At 46.0% G+C, this 21,581-nt stretch overlaps 1 protein-coding gene across 1 annotated transcript; it reads left to right on the top strand.

Annotated features, from left to right (window-relative positions):
* The first annotated feature begins 11,008 nt into the window (after window positions 1–11,008).
* LOC128936964 (uncharacterized) lies at window positions 11,009–18,836 on the top strand. Its single transcript, XM_054276277.1, has 2 exons — window positions 11,009–11,045; window positions 16,173–18,836. Exon 2 carries the CDS (start codon window positions 16,288–16,290, stop codon window positions 17,989–17,991), a length of 1,704 nt encoding a protein of 567 aa, XP_054132252.1. The 5' UTR covers window positions 11,009–11,045; window positions 16,173–16,287; the 3' UTR covers window positions 17,992–18,836.
* Window positions 18,837–21,581: the final 2,745 nt, after the last annotated feature.

The following is a 21,581-nucleotide window of genomic DNA, read 5'->3' as shown; positions in this document are numbered from 1 at the left end:
CTCCCTCACGGAGCAGCCCGACGATGCCCACTCCCCTCCCTTGCCGCTGGACCTGCGCACCGGCAACAGAGGGCAGCGCTGTCGGGACGGAGCTCTGGGGCTGCCCCCGCACCCCGCAGCCGGCCCTGCTGCCCTCCATCTCCTTATTCTCGGAGGAGCAGCTGGCGGTAGAAATGGATGCGCCCAGCTGCTCCTGCCCCTGCCCATCCTCCTGGCGGCCTGAGCCTCTCCTCTGGTTTCACCAGCCTCCTGCACAGGCTTTCCCCACAACTGCAGCCTCCTGCAAACTCTCTGCCCTGTCAATATTTCTTCCTCCTGCTTGTATCCTGTGCTCAGCGCATCCAGTCATGATTGGCTCTCCTGCTGATCAGGACTGGTGTGCTGTACCATCTTACCTTGGCATGTTTGCTTCATGTTTCATTATACACTCGTGACGCTCATCCCATTTGATCCATTTCTCTCTGTGTGCCTTAGAGCAGCATATATTTTAAATCCTTCATAAAAAATCTTACAAACAGGCAAGTGAACACACTTGAAGCATCAACCTTCACTTTAATACTCATACTTCAACTCCTGTCACAACATGCTTGCTGCTTTTTCAGGCATGCTGCTCTGGAAAATGCCACTCCAGGTTCAAGGCACTCAGGCTGCATAAGAGATTGTTTAGAACGACTGTAGAGCAGAGAATGGTGCTTGGTGTGTGAATGCATAAAGCAAAAAAACCCAAAACTTGGATTTTCATAAAGTATTGGGCTCTGCTAAATCTGAATTTTAGGATATTCATTGCATTGCAGAAGTCTTGGCTGATGCCATGTTGAGAAACCTACCCATCCTTGGGGGTGCAAGATGTCCATGAGGGACAATTAGCAAACTCCCTTGGCCTCAGTTGTCTCTGGCTTACACTGCAGTGCAGTGACTGCAACTAGCTACAGATTCATGTGTCTTGTCCTGCTCTGATGGCATCTCCTTCTAGCAGAAATGGCATTTGTTTGGCTGCACCCAATATATATGTCCAAAGTAGTTTGGATTTTACTTCTCTCAGACCTGGAGAGGAGCTGTGAGATGCACAGTGGAAGGGACTTTATTTACAGGTTTATAAACTACATGAGATTGCACATGTAAAATACTCAATTTCCTTTCTGTAAGTGGTACAATGGGACATCTCTGGAGGATAAGATAGTCAGCAGATTGGCACAGAATGGGTCACATCTAGGACACAGAAAGGAACCAAAAAGAATGCATAAGGAGTGCCTGTGACATACACACCGAGATCTATAGAGCAAGAGAGATATTAGAAGTGTTCTTTATTGTCAGCTCATACTTGTTTGTCTAGGTGCTTTAGTGACCCTTAAATATGCTATGGAATGGGTGCTGGGGATGATGAGATGTTGTGGTTAGAAGGGAAATGGGCCAAGCCAGAAAACTGTGCACTGAGAGACTGGGAATGAACTTCATATTTGTGCCAAATTTCTATCTGTAAGTTAAAAAGCCCTAGTAAAAGGCAACATGGAAGAAGATAGAGTAAATAGGCTTCAGTGTATCACAGGGCAGCATGAAGAAGCATCTCCATTCAGTAAGGAAAAAGGTTGACAATTTTCAGAAGATGGGGCCCCCATTTGTACAGGCAGTAGGGTGAGGCTGTGCACCAGGAAGATATCAGTTTGGCAAGCCACACAGCCCAGGAGTAAGAGCATCATATTCAAAAGCTGAGTCAGGCAAGGAAAGAAAACAAAGACCTGGCAGACCTCAGCCTGTCAGATTTGTCTGCCATCCCAGTCCAAATGGTTGCTTTTATTTATTAAATACATCTAATACCCACTGGACTTCAGTGATGCCTGAACAGCTTCATGAATTTATTTTCAATTCCACAGTCACTCTGTTTTTGATGTTGAATAAACTGTGATTTATCATCTAAACCAATCCTGACTGCTGTTTGGCAATAGCTGCCAGCAGTCCCAAGGACTGGCTAATTGGCCCTTCCACCTTTAAGAGGTGAAGTTGTCTCTGAGGATATGTAGCCCCCAGTTGAATTCAGGCTTTCAATCTGGAGGGCACATGCATATACATCTTTCCACCTGCCATACCGTCAGAATTCCGCTGGTACCTGAAGCCAAAACATAAGAAAAAAGTCTAGAGATGAAAGAGATCAGGAGAAGGGAAAATGAAGGTTACTATCCCTGAGATTTAAGCTTTGGAAATGTCATCTCTCACCAGGTGTCTTTGTTTCCACCTCTGTAGCTCCAGATTCAAGGTATCAATCTCTGCTATCAAGGTCACTCTCATAAATTGAAGGATCAGGGCAAAAAAGGAAGTTTGAACTCAAGAGAATACTGCAAAATCTGCGCAAAGAAGCTAATTTTTCAATTTCAGAAATGGAGGGGATCAGTGTCACTACTATGAGATGCCTGAAGGGGCTATTTTTCTTCTTTAGAAGCTTTATACTCTATTTTAACACAGATTAATTATGAATATTTATATATATAGCATCAAGAACGTGATAAGTAGTTTGTGGTCTGGCTTGCAAAATGGGTATATAATATTGCAAAAATCAGCTCTCTCTTCTGGGCTTTGTGCCTGGTCACTCAATCTTTCCAAACAGCCAGCAAGGAACAGAGACAACATGCATGTGTAGCTTTGCTGCCTCTATTCAGAGCAAGAAGAAACTGGTGCAGTCAGGAACTGCAGTTTGTGTCAGTTTAAGATCAGCACCCTGTCATTCAGAGCATGCCACTGTAAAAATGTTTATAATCCTTTCTCTGAGCTCAGCTGGGCCATTGCACTGACTCAGCAGGCAGACTTTTGCTCTGCTGTTTAGTGAGAGATGGCATTTGGGCTAAATTTGCAAAGATCTGGTACCATTTTGAAGATAAACCTGGAAGCCTGGTGTCTTTCTTTAAAATGAGACTACTTTGAAGATCCTGAGCATTTCTGGCCATCAAAGCTTGCAGAATACTTTACTGAAAGAGAAAAGCAAGCCTTCTGTTTTGGGTAGACTCCTACCCAGAAAATTGCAGTATGAAGCCTTCAAATTATTTCTCTGCTGCTCCAAAACCAGCATAAATTAATATATACTGTTAAGGAAGTGCTACATGCTGCCCCAAAGCTGACAGTAATGTAAAAACTATTTCCAATACAGATGGTTTGTTAGTTCATTTATGCGGATAGGCATATTGGAAGAGAGGAGCTATTGCTAAATATAAAGTAACCATCGTATGACTTGCATGTCCTGCCAAAGAACTATGCAGATTATCTGCAAGGACTAAATACTGTGATCCTAACAAGCTTTCAATATTAAAAAAGGTGTATTCCTAGTTAATAATAAGCTCTGCCTTTTTAAGATTACAAAATCAAACATCTATTGCAGTTACAAGTGTAATATCACTGCATCTATTTATGAGTGTGCAATCCAAAACATGCCTATTATATTTTGCTAAACCTGTAAAGAGAGAACACTATGTTGTTTCAATATTAACGCTTAGTGAAATATTTGTGAATCAAATTGTGGATATAGCAAAAGAGAATCTGTCTGGACCATTCACAAAATGAGCTTTGATATGCTTTTAGTAAGTAAAAAGCTGAAGGGAGACATCAATAATTTATTAGCACTTGGATTACATCCTCCAGTGCTTGTAGCTTGCTGCCTTCTTGAAGGAAAAGAGGACAAAGGCGATACTGGCTCTTAGGCTGTAAAGTCTTTGCATGCTCTGATCTCTTGGTTGTGACAAAGGATGCTGTATATTGAGGGGCATTCTGACAATGACTGTGATGACCACAGCTCCGAGGATCACAGTGGGATGAGCCACCAGCCCGTTGTCATGTGATGCCTTTCCAATTAGCAGCATGAAATAAGCCATGTGGTATTGGTACCTCCCTGGCACAGAGGCACCACTGCTGCAAGCAGCAGACTTGGTGTTCCGAGGGGCCTGAGTTTGAACAAACCAACTCTACACTTTAGGCTTTTTGCTTCCCTCCTGTTCTCTCAGATGTCTGTGCCCTGTCTCCTGCCATCTCTTTTCTGGTGGCAGTGATGCCTATGCTCAGTCTTTAGATTTAGTTATGGAACTGCCACATTGCACAGATATGCCAGAATTTGCACTGACATTCGCTCTTTCTTTTCAGAATGAAATGTTCTCTCCTCTCATCTATTTCTCTGGTTTGTGTCTTTCAAATTTGGCACCTGTCTCCTATTTCTCTCTTTCCCTTATCTTACTCCCTCTGAGGTGCTATTTCCAATACCTGAACAATCACTACTCTCCCAAACTTTTTCCCAGATTTTTCAACCTTTAAGTCCTGAGAAATCTTTCCTAGTTCTTTCCCCATCACTGTCACCAACAGCATCATCTTCCCTCACAGCATTGTCCTGCATTGTTACCAAGCAGCACTTAGGAGAAAGCAAAGGCTATTCCTCTGCTGTATTGAAGCAGAATCCAACAACTCTTTTGTTCTGCTTCATCAGCCTCCACTGGTGGAACAGATACTCCCAAGCCCGGATAGGACAGGAAGGGCCATGGGCAACCTGAGGGATCTAGATGTGCCTCTGCCCTTCTGGGTGCACAAGGGTATTGTTTCCTGCAGGTATTGAGATTTTCTGTTCCAGGTGTGCAGACAGGCAGCAGCAAAAGGTCATGTCTATGATAGTCCAGCAGCATCCTCTGAGGCTGGTGCTTGCTGCTCATGTCATTCCAAGTCTAAATTCATGCACCCTGCTTTTCAGTGGGACTCGGTAACTCAGCCTAATGCTAGCTAGGTTCTGTCCACAAAATGTTTTAGAGAAAATGAGGACAAAACTATTTTTACAAATACTGTAAAAATATCTTAATATTAATGGGGTGCTATGGACAGTCATGAGAAATTTGAACCCCCAGATCTTTCCTCCATGGCACTGCAGGGCTTTGTAAATCAAAGGGAATACCATCTGTTTCAGTATTTTGCTATCTTTTCTAAAGAAAGAGAGGTTCTCAGGCACAGTGGATGACCAGAGGAGTAATCCTAGGCAAATCACCAACAGCTCCAAGCACCAAAATACTGCATGTGTGGCTGGAAGATGAGGAAATATGTTTCATTCTTATCAGGAAATACCTAACCATCATGGGCCTTCGTCAACTTCTTTCCCAAGTTGAACTCAGAAGCCCAAATCCATCCATTAAACTCCACAGCTCATGACTTCTGATGCAAAACAGCCATCTGGTCAGTGTCATTCCAGAGCCAAGTCGATAATTTGGAAAGTTACCAACATTTTCCCATGGGAAGAAAGCTGGGCAGTTGCTGCTGCTGTATGTCTCTAGAAGGCAGTGTGCCAGCCCTCAGGGCTGCTGTCCAGTGCCAAACAGGCTTTTAAAAAGCATGGCTCTCGGTGACAAACTGTAATGGAAAGGTGTAAGACGTGCACCTGAGCAATCAGTGCTCCCACATGGTGACACTGAGCAAGCACTGCAGTGATCTCTGCCATTTCTCCTGTAACTGGGCTGCAGAAGAAAAGGGCTTTTAAATATCAGTATTGCTAATGGTATGGTACTACTTGCCATTAACAGGAGGGGTGTTGTCTGCCAGTGAGCTTTACTTTGGTCACTGTCATCTCCTTTGCACCTGATTTAGACAACTGTCATGAGAGATCACAATAGCTATAAATACCTCTGAAAATACATTAAAAAGAACAAACAACCCACAACACTGAAGAGAACTTGTTGTCAGACAAAAAATAAGAGATCTAGAAAGATGCCTACACTTCAGCCTGATAGAAAAGCATGTACAGGTGAAGCTTTCTGCTCACTTCACTTCCATCACCAAATACCACCAGTGAGAGAATGGTCCTGTCCTGCTGCCAAGCATATACCAAACGTCACAAGCACTGAGCCTCTGGAAATACAGGGTACAAGCTCCTATTCTGTAGAAGACTGGCAAAGTATTTTCTTCTATTTATATGGTGGCAAGAGAATTTTAAAGTGATGCAGTGCTATGTATTGGAGCCAACTCTAGGCATTAGATATTTCACGTGATAACAATACAGTTCTGGTAGCTTCCTTAGAATACCTCTCTAACAGGTATCTCTTCCACTTTGCTGACCTGTCCTTTTGTTTCTCATTAGGCTGCTTGTCTCTCCCTACCAGAAAGCTGGGTGAAGCAGTATGTTGCCACATGAGAAGCCGAAATGCATGCCACTGGCATGCTCCTCTGGGAGCCCACAGAGAACCCCTCCTCTGGGCTCCTCTGGGAACCCACAGCTTTTCACATCACTTCCAAGGAAATGGGAAACCTGCTCTGCCCTAATAAAGACTCATGGAAAAGTACTTAAGAAGATGAGGCACAGTTACCCATCATAGCCCTTTACATTTCCAAAGCTGAAGGTGAAAACCCAGCTCTGTGTGACTGCAGTTAGTTCTGCCAGATCACTTAAATCATCAGGACATCATGATCATCACTGTTAAAAACTCTTGGCAGTTCTAGCTGCACTAGCGCAGCTATTTAGAGTTGAGTACTTCAGGCTTGGATCCACTGGCAGTAGGAACTGCAGGCATCTACATTGAATATTCACAGAATCATTGTAGACTTTGGGCTGGAAGGGCCTTTAAAGATCACCTAGTTCCACCCACCCTGCCATGGGCAGGGACACTTCCCACAAGAGCAGGTTGCTCAAAGCCTCATCCAACCTGGCCTTGAACACTTGCAGGGACGGGGCATCCACAGCTTCTCTGGGCAACCTGTTCCAGTGCCTCACCACTCTCATAATGAATAATTTTTTCCTAATATCTAATCTAAACAAATGTCCTGTCAGTTTAAAGTCATTTCACCTTGTCCTATTGTTATCTGCCCTCATAAACGTATCTCCCTAAAGCAAGAGCATTGCACAGGCCATGCTTTCTGCTCCCAGGGTGTGAGAGTTGAAGCTTGGTAGTGATGAGCTTCCCCCGGCACTCCTTTCAGTACATATGCTGACTAGTACAGATGGGTTTTGGATAAAGCATGTACACATCACTCTCATCCTGTTCAGGTGCAAAGGTATAAGTTTTCCCCGTGATACAACAGTAAATGACTGGAAAAGAAGAAAGAAACAAATTCTAATGCCAATAAAACAGGAAGTTCTTCAGGAGATTTGCCATGGAGATAATAATGTGAGCATATCCAGTGCTTTAAACTGTCTCAAACTGCTTGAAATCTCAGGCTTAGGCACTTTGACAGGCTTCCTTTAAAGTCTTTGACAGTGGATTTAAATGCATTGACTACGTCACTCAGATTTTGTCAGATAGATCCCACAGCAGCAGCCAAGGGAGACACTGTCCTCAGCCCAGAGAAGCAGGATTTCAGAAATATTTTCCTCATTGATAGCAGGGGCAGAGGGCATTGTCAGGCAGGGTCAGCTCAAGATCATTTTCATAGAAGCCTTCTGTGAAGTAGTGACTGTCAATGACAACACATTCACCATCTGTGGAAATATGGATTTTCACCTGCAACACACTTCAGAAGCAGTGTCTGAACAACCTGACTTGAGAAATACATTTGCTTGACTGCCCATTCCAATTTCCAGAGGAGTCTGTTCTCTGGAGTCTCAGCTGTACAGTAACTCACTTTTAGCTGGTTTTCATTTGGATGTTGTAGTGAGGAGAGGAAAACCCAGTATGATAGGGATACAATATATAGACTGAGCAAGAAATATCTGTATTTGCTGAAGAGGTGTGTTATTTCAGGATATTTTCATCTAGTCTGATAAAAATGGCATTTCTATAGAAACAACAGATGAAAAAAACAATAAAGAGGAAATCCCATGCTAACTGTCAAAAGACAACATAATGCTAGGCAGATGCATTACTAGGGATGAGTAAATACTCTGCAGTTTTGGGTTTTTAAAATACACAATCCTTTCCTCTCACATGGTTAAATCACTTCACACTGAGTATGCATGTGTGGTTTTTATTGGTGAAAAAGCAATATATGATAGATATTTGTTTTAAAATATCCCTGTTTCACCTAGTCCCAGGGATGCCCTTTACTCAGTGGGGTGTTGCTGTCATGGAATGCCAGGTTCCACCCCAAAAGTACATCAGCTTTAAAAAAAGCTAACAAAAGTAAGATTTATATCTTGGACTGATCCCTTATGATAACTAGTTTTCCATTCACCAGCAGACCTGCGTGCTGCCCACCACACTGCTCTCCAGCTGCTCTGTTCTCAACTTCAGTTTCTGTCTTCTCAGCAGAAGAATCATCTGCTTCCATGGTCACCTTCTCTTAAAAAGCTCATCTTAATACTTGTCATCTCTGCAACATAGATAATACTGCTACATTTGCAGATTTACCTTTCTAATCCCACCAAGGGCAGTGCCATATTGTTTTTGTAGTTCTGATCCCTTCCCTGTTATCATCCAACGAGAAAGCATTCAGCTGTAGGCACTCCTGCCTCTCTCTGCTCGGGAAGACCAAAACCATGTTTTAGAAAGTCACATGAAACTGACTTGTGGCAAGGTATAAGAAGGGATGAGAGAGATTTTCAGAGTTTGTGAGAAGGCTGACAATCTTTTGAAATCTTATAAAATAGCTCTCATTGAGTGAGGAATATTTGAGCTCACCACCAAAGACTCCAAGACATGCACTGCTGGGAATTCCATTGCTAGAGTTGCTTAGCAAATCCATGCAAGCATGTTGGTACTTATAATTTTATAAGATAAATATGAAGACACACAAGCATGATTTATTGATAGAGCAGAAGCTATATATAGTGCCCTTAACTGTATTATTAAAACTGAAGGTAAATAATTGATGGAATGAAGGAAAGATACATACAAGTCTGGCAGCTCTGATGGGAAGCATTCCTGTCTTGCAGTAATTAAAATCAAATATATTCTATTTGTATGTCTTTCTGGCAGAAAAGATTGTTTCGTTGTTTCACCTGCCTGCTAAGAGACACTGTGTGTGTGGCCACAGAAGCTGTGCAGCCAGTGTGAGAGGAGTCAGGGAGGGAAAATGCTCATGGCTGTCTTGAGCCAGAACCAGAAGCAGCTGTCAGACAGTCTAAGCAGCCCCAATGCCTCACCCAAGCACATTCCAAGGCAAGCAGTGCCACGGTCTCCCTGTCTTACTGTGCAGCTGGGAGAACTGAACTGTGTCCATGGGGTGCATGGGAAACCATTCCCAAGTTCAGCCCCAGGAAAGCCTGGAAGGGGCAGAGAGAAATCTTCTGCTGGCACCACTGCACTGCCCCAGCCCTCTGTAAACCCAGTGGTGCTCTGATGCCTGGCCTGAAGATGAGTAGTGCAAAACCTTAACCCTTGGTTTCTCATTTTGCTTCAGAGGCACAATCTGTTGATTTCAATAGATTTTGGAGCAGCCCCACCTGACCTTCACTGCCCCAAAAGCAATGATTACAAATGGCAGCTAGGAGCCAAAGGACACCTTGAACTCCTCGCTTCGATCAGCCAGACCTGTGGTAGCAACAGAGTTCTGGAGCCATCAGGATGGTGGGTGGCTCCACAGCAAAAGGATGAGAAGCTGCTGCTCTTGAAGTTTAACTGCAAGAAACCTGCACAATTATTTCAAAGTGTTTCTTGCATCCCAAATCAGCACAAATTGGGAACAACAATATTAAGTGGCAGATGGTGGTGGTAGGGTAGCAGTTATTTTCAGTGAAACAGAGCATTTGACACTCCCTTTCTCAGCAGGCCCTGCTATTCCTGAACTAGGTTTGACTTTAATATGATTTCTTTTGCTTCAGGGAGCACAAAGAAGAGCTCCCCCAGCTGATGAACTGCGGTCTGGCAGGACAGCACTAGAGAAGCACTCCAAACACTCTCGAGGCTCCCTTCTGCAAATCTCCACAATGTAAATAAGAACAGGTCTATTTATTCCTCCTGCAAGAAGCATCTATAAGCACACCGGATGTAACAGCACTAACTGCTTAAACATCTCTGCCAGAATCATATGTCTGATCATATGGTTAGAATCACAGTCACTCTTGGTTATGTAGTGCTCCTAAAGGGACATCTTCAAGTTGATTCCTATTTCAAGGAGAGCTCAATGACCTAAAATAGTGCAGTGGCCAACTTTACCACGTCAGGAACATGGTTGCTCATCACAAGACATGAAGTTGAGGGAGATGTTTGCTGTCTAGCATTAAAAAAATTGTAATTTTCATTCCAATTTTTTATGAGTTAATCACAGTCTGGTTTCCCTGACAATATAGTTAAGGCTGGCTGTCTGCTGACAGAATGAAGGATTACCTTTGTTTCCATAGATATAAGTGCTTTCAGTGACCGTATTGGATAAATGTTGTTCCTGATTGTAATTTTGCTTTAGTATCGCAGATTTGTGAAGGGATAAAAACCATGATTGATTATTTGTGATACGTGCCAAGCTTTATTAGAAACTATGAGAGAGCTGTTGGAACTTGCAGGAGTTTTGATTTTAATGCTGGTTATTGATTTTAGTGCTTGGTCAACTTTCAGCCTTTTCACCTGGGAAGGGCATTCTCTGAGCACGAGAACAGGCACAGATCCTCACTGGGGCCTTGGCTGGAGCAGGTGGGCTCACTGTTTGGGAAGGACTCACTGCCATAAGAAATGAAGCACTGGGGGTCACGAATAATGAATTACAGACATGTTCACAGAACTTTGTGCATCTGCTCTCCCAAAACACGCCCGGTCTCGGGCCCGGCCACGCCCTGCGGTAATGACAAGGCACAGCTCCTGCGTGGACATGAGTGCGTTTCTGTGTGCAGGCACTCGCTGTGGGATGCAGGTGCCGGTGTTGGGACCCAGGACAACACAGGCGGAGCCGCCTCGGGCCGCACAAGCGCAGGGCGAACCCACAGCCGCGGCTCGGCGGCGGGATGTCCCTCCAGGAGCGGGGCCCGGCCGGAGGCAGCGGGCGGCCGTGAGCACAGTGCCGGGAAGCGGGGCCGTGACGGAGGCGTCAAAGGCCGTGAGGAGCGCTCGGTTAGCGCAGTTGAACTCCCCGCGGGCAGCCAGGGCCCGGCCGCGCGGGCGGAAGTGACGGCGGCCGGGCGGAAGCGCCGCCCGCGGCGGGCGGCGGGGCCGGGGAGCGGCGCGGTGCGGGCCCAGGTGAGTGGCGGCCCGAGCTGCCGGGAGCAGCGGTCCAGCGCGGCAGCGTTTGCATCAAAGCTTAAACGCTGCTGCTGGAAAGCATTTGGGAGAGCATTGTGGAGCTCAGTTTCTCTGTAAAGTAAATCCGTTCGCCGTGACACACTGGTGCGGCACTGGTGCTTAGGGTCCCTCACTGTCATAGCTGACCTTCCTGACCGGCCTCACACTTGGACTAAAGTTGGTGGATCAGAAGTGGATCTTGGCCCTCTAAGCAATCTGTGGCTTTACTGCCTTCTGTGCACTTGTGTTTTCCTTTAGTCTGAGATCTCTCCTCCCAGCTACGCCTGTAACACTTCCTGCAGAGCTGGTGGATTTTTCAGACTCTCCAGGACAGGGCCAGACCATGACAGAAATTTTTTGTGAGACTTTTAATACAGACAGGGTGTACAACAGCAAATGATAGTGTGGCCACATAACAGTTGATATGTTGTGCAGTGTAGAAGTGCTCATAGTCCTTGGACAGCATTTCTGATCCGTTTCCTGTGTTCCTAGGACAGTCTCTCGGTGTGTTGCTTGTGCTGGCTGGCTGGAGGTCCCATCCCTGGCAAACAGATGGTGTATGGTGAGCTTTTAAGTAGCCAGTTGCAAGGCTGGAGGTGAGCAGGCTGCAGGATGCTGGGGTTAGTGCTGATCCTCAGGAGTTTGTTAGTCTGTTAGTCCTGTGTGCTTTCTCTGAGCTCTGGTGGGTGGGAATGAGGACTCCTGACAGCCAAGGGAGTGTTGCTGATGTGCTGTATTGGCTCCCATGGGACATGGGAAAAGGTGCCCTGAGAAGAAAGCCAAGAGTTTTCCCTGCATTCATTGTCTGCAGGTGCCACGTGTGTTGAAGCAAAGCCTTCCTGGAAGACCCATCCAACCTCATTAACAGTGGCTGCTTGGTTGTCTTCTTGTGCTGACAGTTTTCCCAAGAAACAAAGGCAGTTTGAAGAGGCGCTGTATTTCTTGACCAAGTTTTGGTAGGGAGAGACTTGGAGAAGTTTATGTAGAGCTGTGTGTGGAGGAGGCTTCTTGCAGAAAGCTTAGGAGCAGTGTTTACTTCCAACTGTGTGTTTTGTGCCTGTTAAAGCAGGCATGCTCCTCTTTTGGGCTTTGAAGGCTGTGATGACAGGGCAGGGAACACTTGGCTTTGGATGCGTGTTCTGCTCCTTATGGATATCAAAGAGGGTCCAAGCAAGTGAAGCCTGGCTGTGGGAGCCCTGTTGTGGCAGCAAGCTCCATAAATAAACAGCAAGTAGGTGTGAGCTTATGCTAGGAGTACACACAAAAAAGAAGGAGCTGTCTGTGGAGGTTTCAGTTTTTGCTGAGCAGTTGCGAGCGGAGTGGGCTGAAAGGGGGCGGTTCTTCATTCTCAGCATCAGTGAGAGCCACAGTGAGATCCCAGCTGTTTTTGGCTTAGTCCCTTCCTTGACAGTAGCAAGGTACCATAGCAGGGTGCTCCTTCCTTCCCTGAAGTGACCTTTGGTAGATGGCTTTACACCAATACCTTGCATAAAACCAATAAACAAATGTAAAACATCCTGGCCCCCTTTTTTCTCTCAGAACCAAGAGCATCTCTCTTAACCAGCCTTGGTCAAGAATGAGATGCCTGAAAACAGTATAAATATTCCAAGGGTAGGTCATAAATTCACCTAAGAGTTACAGGCAGTAACTCTTGTTTCTGAGCATCTTTCCCACGAGGTTTCTCCCTATGTATTTTACAATCAGTTGTAGTAATAGTATAAGGGAAACTATGGCTTCAGGGCAGTGGCTGTGCCTGCACAATGGTCGAACCCTGTTTTTGTCTGAGATTGGGGCAGGGATTTGTTTCCATGCTTTGCATTTTCTCATGTGTTCTGCCTATCCCTATGGCAGATAACAGTAATTTTAAAAATTCAAGTCCACTTTTCCTTTCCAACTTTTCAATAAATCATGCCTGAATCCTTCTTGGTTTTTAAAAGTGGAAGAAATCAAATATGCACACACTGTTTAACATACTGAGGGTGGGAGGGTGCCAGATCTGCAGCATTAGTGCTGATCAGTGGCTGAAATTAGCGTGAAATGTATTAACAAACAGTTTACTTGCTGCCTGTGAGAAGTGGATTGCTGGTGCCAGGCTCTGGGAATCAGATGTGGGGAGCAAGAGTCACCAATATTTTCCTGCCTGGTAGATGAGAGGAGTTGCCATCCTGTTGAGTTGTCATATGCATGGTGTGAAAAAGTCTGTATAAATCTCACCGTTGTTTTTCAACCACGAATTGGCCTGGGCAGTGAACAGAGATGCTTGGAAATAGCACAGCTTCTGCCAGTAAGGGGCCAGTGAAAGAGAATGAGAACAGGAGGTCCACATGAGGAAGAAAGACATTTTTCACTTGGGCGATCTGAGTGAGAAGGAGAGCAAACAGAGTCAAGAAGTGTGTTGTCCAGCTCCACGTGGACAGTCTCCTGCATCCTGCCAGGGATGTTAATGCTGGGATCTGGAGAAGATAGCATGCTCTGTAGTGATGCCCATGGAGGGAGTTAGAGCAGATCAGTACATTCACAATGTATTGGTGGGCAGCCCCAATCCCACAATAGTAGGACAAGCCCAAACAGAGATAATTAGTCACCCTGAAAATTGAGGTTTTCAAATTTCAGCAGAAGAGGAGCAAACTTCATCTTCTGAAGTAAAGCTTCTGGGAGTATGGTGGAGGGGAGGAACAGTGTGTGTTCACCCCAAAACCTTGACTTCCCTTGAGCAAATTGAAATTCCTGGATAGAAGAAGGAGCTGCAACATGCCCTTGCCCTACTGGTAATTTGGAGAATACACATTCTGGCTTTCTCCATCATAGCCCATCCTTAACATGATTTAACACCCCAGAGGACCACCAGTGACTAGATCACTGTCCATACAGAAGTCTTAAAATTGTTAATATTTGAGGCTGGGTTATATCAGGTTTTAGGACCAATGCATCCAACAGGTCCACTTCATATCAAATGGGGCTTTGCAATTCATGGATAATCAATGCATGTGTGGCAATGGAGACCTGAGGTTCCAGCTTGCCCTGTCAGGCTTTATTTGCACAGCTCTAAAGATGAAAAAAACTTTATTCAGTTTGGTAGAAGTGCCTCTGTGGCTAGTCTAGCTCTACAGGGAGCTGAAGAAGTAATATGGCAGAAACCAATTATTTTAGTGGGACCTTTCAAGGTCTTGAAACCTGTACTGGCCAGAACCCCACCTGGTGTGGGGGTTGTGCAGAGAGAAGCAGTAAGAAGGTGGTATGAACAATTACATCATCACTGCCATATGCCTCAGATAGAGGAGGGAGCAAGGGAGCACCCAGGGTGATCCAAATGCAGGAATTGCCTGGCAGTCTGCTGGACCAGGAGCTTCCCTTCTTATATGAAACCTACCCCTCAAGTTGAGCCCCGCCTGAGAAGTTTGTGGTTCACTGAGACATCCTCCAAAAGAGGGAGAAATACTGAGCAGTGTTCTGCGTGTTGATTCAGGAGACAGAATTGTGGCAAGGGGAGAAGAAGGTGCTGAGATGGCAGAATCAGTAGCTGTGTGATCATTAGTAGGGTAGGTAGGTAGATCGGTAGCAGGGTGATTGTTAGAGGCTGACACTAAAGAACCTGCATTTATTTATACAAACCTCAGTGCTGTTTTTAAGGGATGCACCAACTGGCTCCCATTTTGTGAACAAAGGAGTGGGGGATCTTTTGAGTTGCCAGTATGGCGGTGAGAGAAATGGGAAGACATTCTAAATTTGTTAAGCAAAAGTGTTTCTTGGTGGGATGAAATCCTGCCCACCAGAAGAGAGATAATCTGGCTCATCTGTTGAATAATCAGGTAGGTTCATTAACCTGTGCAGCAGATATGGCAGTAAAGAGAGAAGAAAAATGGAAACATCTGCTAGAGTAGTTACATGCCAAGGGAGACCATCCAGGATTTAAGGATCTTTTTAAGGGAGCTATCACTTGGGAACTGTGGCCTGGCACTTGGGAACTGTGCAACACTGTCATCTCAGTCTGTGGCCAGTGTTGTACAGGACTAGAGAAACAACACCCACTGCAGGAGGCATCCCTTCACTAAGGACATGGAAAAGGCCTCTGGGAGACCTGGCAGGTGGACTATATAGGGCCTTTCCTGAAGTCAGGGTGGAAGTATTGTCTGAGCTTACTCAAGCTGAGGCAGTAGCAAGAGCAGCAGGGCACAGCACCATAAAGGGACTGGAGCTGTGGTTTCATTATTTGCCATGGCCCCAGTCCCTCCAGTCCAACAGTAGTCACTTGACTACCATGGTGTCAGGACTCATCCCCATAGAGGTCACCACTTGTTGGTATCACTGCTTGGCATCAGTTTATTGTCTTACTGTAAAACTTTCATACCTTCTCTCTGTGAGTTCCCGGGGCAGCTCCTCACAACACTGACTCCTTTTTTCTTTTCTTCTGCACAGCCAGCTGACTCCTTCCTAGCCCTTGCACAACCACCTGCCCCTTCCTCCTCACAGCATAACCAACAAACTCCATCTCTCTTCTCCCTCACCTAACCCACTCCTTTATAACACCCATCCTTTCTAGACACAGCTGGGGCCTATTAAGGGCAGAGCTGTTCCTACTCTTTGGTAATTACAGCTGCAACTGCTCAGGAGTGAGATTGCTTTAGCACTGTCTCTATTCTCCTACAATCCATCCTCCCACTCCAGGGTGGTTCAAGAGTGGGCACAAGATGAAGGAATTCCATGGACATTTCACACTCCATACTACCCCTAGGCAAATGAGGTTGTCGAATGCACCCATGGGCTCTTGAAGAGGAACCTGAAACCTCATGAACCTGAATGGGCAAGAGAGTATCAAATGGGGTACATAGAGTCAGTAGCTTCTGAGGAGTTAATGGGTGCCTGTAACTCATAGCTTTTTGTCTTCATCCCCACCCATGCTCCCTGGAACAAAAGAAACTAAAGACCCTGCAAATCCATTGGTTAGGACAGCTGGTTTTGGCAGAATTACCAAGAGTGGGATTGGTACCCCTGACCTTAAAAAAGCCACTTAACTTGCATGCCAGGTGGTGGATTGTTCCCTCCTTTTAATTATGTTTTGTTTTTATGCATGTATATGTTTTACAGATTATCTGAAATCCACTGCTGGACCTATGCTTTCAACTCTTGAGTGGACGGATCATTTTGTGTATTTTTAAATTTGATTTTGCTAAGCCTATTTTGCCTTTTCACTAGCAAAAAAATGGTGTGGGAAAAGTTTTTACTCTTATGTTATGGATGTATGATTTTGTCTCAAGTGACTGAAAATCAGAGTACTGAACCAAATTTAGCTTGGGAGTTGATACAAGGATTTATGCATATTTGGAATCATACAAATCAAGGAATATGTATTAACCTCCCCAACTCTGCATCAGAAGGGTTTAGATTTATGATGATTTGGTTAAATTTTTCAGAAATATTAACAAGAGAACTGGATAATCTTAAAAAAACAGGAGGAAATGTTACCTGGGGGATGGTGGAGTCCCAGTTCCTAAACCAGAAAGAAGGACAACAGTGGGATGCAAATGGGACATGGGTAGAATACAAGAATGCCTTTTACCAGCTCCCACGGGACTCTACCTGGAGCGATTTATGGAATCAAACATGCTATCGGTCATTAGACACCAACCCTTCTGAGACATTGCAAAATGTCACTTCTATCCCTTGCACAGTGGTACCGTGGTGGGATTCTCCTGCTGAGGGTGGGTTTTTTGAACATGAGTACAATTTACATTGGGATGCAGGATGGTGTATACAAATCCCTGATAACCCAGGAACCGCGCAGCAAGTTAACCGAACAAATTACGAGTGGGCCTGGTCTCTGAAACAAATCTTTGATCCTATATCTACACTACAATGGGCTTCCAGGGTCCCCACAGGGAAAATAGTAGAATGGGAAGTGGAGAAATCAGACTGTAAGGATTATCAGACCACACTACCTAATGGAGAGAGCATCTGCTGGAAAGTGAGGAACCGTAGAAGTCTTACCCAAAGTAAATCAGAGACCTCTTTTCTGAATTGTTCCCGTATATTAGATTGTACCACAGGAGCAGGTGAGCCTATAGAAACCTGGTACATCTCTGAGCTGAGAACTTTTATCCGGGACATGTGTACCTGTTGGGATTATCCCAACTATGGCTATCTAAACCAAGACACCCGATGTAATGGGTCTTATGAAAATTCAGAGACAGCACTATCCTGTGGCATTCCCATTACACACGGCCCTGAACAGAGAAGGGTCTGGAATTCAAGTAGTGAAGCACAGGAAGTTCCCCAAGGTGACCTGTATCAGTGTTCACAAGCCAAATATCCAGCTCCACGGGGAACGGTATGGGCATGTTCAGATGGGAAAATGTATTCCCACTTGAACATGTATGATATGGCTGGACTGCAGTGTACTGTTGGGTTTCCTACCATGTGTCCATCTAAAATGTTCAATTATACGCTTTATCGTAACAACAAAGTGCAGAGAGAAATCCACAATCCAACAGATGCAAAAGGCTGGATTCAGGGGATTCAAGTCCCTGACTATTACACCTGGGGGCAAAATGTTGCTTTCGACTTAGAATCATTTTTTGTGTCCAGTGGAGTTGACCAGCAGCACAAGTATGTCTTGGAGAACTTAACTAGGCAAGTCCATGTGTTAAGCAACTGGACCGGACGCTCACTCAGGGAACTGAAGGTGCAGGCCCCGCAGGCATCGGAAATGGCTCTGCAGAAGCGATTAGCCATAGATACGTGGTTGTTGAAAGAGAATGGAGTGTGTGGGATGCTAAACCTGACGGATGGAGAATGCTGTGTCACTGTCCATAATGCCAGCACCACCATAGAAGAGGCACGTCAGAAGATGAAGGAGATTGCTGAGCAAACGGGAGAACTGTTTCAAGCAATGCAACCCAAGGACTAGTTTGATGGACTGAGCCTGGATTGTGGATCACATGTACTAAAGTGCCTTGGATTTATGGGATGGGGAAGGTGGCTTGTGTGCATTACCTTATCATACTCTGTGGATTCTTGTGTTTGATGATAGGTCAGGAAGTCATGTCAAACTGTGATGAGTTCATTATGGTTATAGAGGAAAGGGATAGAATTTCTAGCACTGTATAATTCCATACCGTTCATGTCATGGCAAGAATGTGGTTGGAGCCGGAGGGAGTCAGGGGCTGGAAGTGGAAGGGTGGCCATCTTTTGCTATGCTTGGGGATTTGGCTTTTCTGGTTTGGTGCTCAAAGACAGCACTGGTGAGCCCAAGAGTTGGGGAGCTGCTCCAAGAAAAAGAAAGGAGAGAAAGCAGCAGCAGGGCAGAGCCCAGCTGAGCCATGTGGAGCCCAGGCTGCAGCTGCTGTGACTGCAGCCACTGGAGCAGCTGCTGAAAGCGCCAAGCTCTCCAGTCCCGCTCCCACAAAGTCAGGCCGAGAAGGAGGGTCCTCTGACCTGCTTCAGAGCCCTGTCAGGTCCCACCAGGTTTTGCCTTGTCCCTGTTCTTCCATTGTTTTCAGTCTGAGTGGGAAAAGTTAAATTGCAAGCCTTTCCAACATTCTGCTTTTGTTTTTGCATATACTCCATGCTGCCCAGCACAGGGACAGCCATTATTTTGCCTTTTTCTTGGAAAACCACACTGGATGTGGTCTTTGGGAAGTATTTTTGTTTGTTCAGTAGTGAATATCCTTTGGTCTCTCTTTTGTACACTCTTTTATTATCTCTCTTTTGTACATCTTTTATTAATATTGTTGTGCTTATTGCAATTTTTCAGTAAACTGTAATTCCAATTTATAATCTCTCCTAGTGTTTCCTCCACTGCTGGAAAGGGGCAGGGGAAAGGGAGCAGCTCAAGTATGTTTAATATTCCCACTGGGTTTTAAATCAGCATGGAGCTATAAGAAGGGGATGAAGGAGATTGTTGGGATTTGTGAAAAGACTCGTGAGCTCATAAAATAATAAAAAAAATCTCATGAAAAGTCTCATAAACTAGCTCTCATTGAGTGAGGAATATTTGAGTTCACCACCAAAGACTCCAAGAATGCACTGCTGGGAATTCCATTGCTAGAATTGCTTAGCAAATCCATGCAAGCATGTTGGTACTTATAATTTTGGAAGATAAATATGAAGACACGCAAGCATGATTTATTGATAGAGCAGAAGCTATATATAGTGCCCTTAACTGTATTATTAAAACTGAAGGTAAATAATTGATGGAATGAAGGAAAGATACATACAAGTCTGGCAGCTCTGATGGGAAGCATTCCTGCCTTGCAGTAATTAAAATCAAATATATTCTATTTGTATGTCTTTCTGGCAGAAAAGATTGTTTCCTCATTTCACCTGCCTGCTAAGAGACACTGTGTGTGTGGCCACAGAAGCTGTGCAGCCAGTGTGAGAGGAGTCAGGGAGGGAAAATGCTCATGGCTGTCTTGAGCCAGAACCAGAAGCAGCTGTCAGACAGTCTAAGCAGCCCCAATGCTTCACCCAAGCACATTCCAAGGCAAGCAGTGCCACGGTCTCCCTGCCTTACTGTGCAGCTGGGAGAACTGAACTGTGTCCATGGGGTGCATGGGAAACCATTCCCAAGTTCAGCCCCAGGAAAGCCTGGAAGGGGCAGAGAGAAATCTTCTGCTGGCACCACTGCACTGCCCCAGCCGTCTGTAAACCCAGTGGTGCTCTGATGCCTGGCCTGAAGATGAACAGAAATCTAGAGATTTAAGTGCTTTCAGTGGTCATAAAGGATAAAATGTGTTTCTGGCTGTAATTTTTAAGTAGTATTTCAGCTTTCTAAGGGTATACCTCCCCCCCAAAAGTGAAAAAGTGCTTAATTTTTTACAGCATCGCGGCACTTTGTGGTGAGTCCTTCCCAGTGCACCCACCAGGTCCAAGCTGAGTGAGAACCTGTGCCTGTTCTCATGCTCAGAGATTTTTTTCCCCAGGTATATCATCTTTATTAATCTCACTAGTGCCTATTGGTATCTCAAGGGAGGGTGTCAGAGGATGGAGCAGAGCCCTTCTTGATGGTACCAAGAAATAGGACAAATAAAGAAGGGGCAGAAACGGATGCACAGGAAGTTCCACCTGCGCATGAAGGAGAACTTCTTTATTGTACTGTGACTGACAACCAGCAGGTTGTCCAGAGAGGTTGTGGAATCTCCCTCACTGGAGATATTCTAGAACCTGAATGCAATCCTGTGCCCTGTGCTCTAGGATGTCCCTGCTTGAGCAGGGAGGTTGGACCAGATGATCAACTGTGGTGCCTTCCAAAATTGACTCGTTCTGTAAGAAGAGCTGAAAGTTGACCAAGCACTAAAATCAATAACCAACATTAAAATCAAAGCTCCTGCAAGTTCTGACAGCTCTCTCATAGTTTCTAATAAAGCTTGGCACATATGACAAACAATAAATCAAGAATAATGAATTACAGCCATGTTCACAGAGCTTTATGCATCTGCTCTCCCAAACCACGCCCGGTCTCCGGCACAGCTCCTGCGCGGACATGAGTGCGTATCTGTGTGCAGACACTCGCTGTGGGATGCAGGTGCCGGTGTTGGGACCCAGGGTAGCACCGGCGGAGCTGCCCCGGGCCGCACAAGCGCAGGGCGAACCCACAGCGGCTCCAGGGCCCCGCCAGGAGCCGGGGGCCGGGCCGGGCCGGGCGGAAGTGACGGTGGCCGGGCGGAAGCGCGGGCGGGAGCGGCGGCGCCGCGCAGGTGAGTGGCGGCCGGGCTGTGGCGGCGGGGCTGCGGCGGCCGCGGGGCCTGTCCTGCCCGCGGGACCCCCGCGGCGGCGGCGGGGCAGGCCCGGCCCGGCCTCGCTCGGTGTAGCCGGCAGGGGCCCAGCACTTGGTCTTTACCCTGGTGTAAACAGGAGCGCGGCTACGGGCTCCGCGCGGCCGCCGATGCAGTGGCCATGCCCGCCGTGCCGGGAGGGGCTGCGGGATCTGTGCCGCTCTGTGCCTCCCTCCCTCTCTCCTTCCCTCCCTGCCCACGTCAGACAGGCCTTGCCAGGCCGAGTCTCCGTCGGCTGGTTGAGACTTGATTCAGAGTAGTTTCTGTAAGTCCATCAGTGCTGTGAACGCGGTGCGAACGCTGGCACGCATCATCTCTTCAGTGTGTTAATAACAGCTGTTGTTTTTAATTTTATTTTGCGCTGTTCTGGTTCCTGTTTATTGCAGAGACTCGAGACAAGCTGGGACAGCAGCGTTTCTGTTGGCAGGGTGCTGTGTGCATGCAGACGGTGTGTGCCCGACAGGCAGGGTCACAGTCACTGAGTCTTCTGTGACCAGCATGAGATGTGGACCCTCTTTGAGGAGAAGTTCTTGCAGCAGTTGACTCTTGTGGCTGGGATTTTTCATCTGTGAGGAGTGTCTTTCCAGTGTCTGCCTTTTCTGTAGCAAGTAAAAGTGTCAAGAAGACTGTTAGCCATTACAGCATTGTGTGTGGAAAGCATTTTTGTGACAGAGCAGAGAATGCATGTCACCATTTTGCAAAGGAGCCAATAATCCTGAGTGAG

The sequence above is a fragment of the Melozone crissalis genome, unplaced genomic scaffold, assembly GCF_028551555.1.
Source record: "Melozone crissalis strain CALT ecotype California unplaced genomic scaffold, PUWL_Pcris_2 ptg000018l_1, whole genome shotgun sequence".
NCBI lineage: Eukaryota > Metazoa > Chordata > Aves > Passeriformes > Passerellidae > Melozone > Melozone crissalis.
This window is presented reverse-complemented; position numbering and strand designations above follow the sequence as displayed.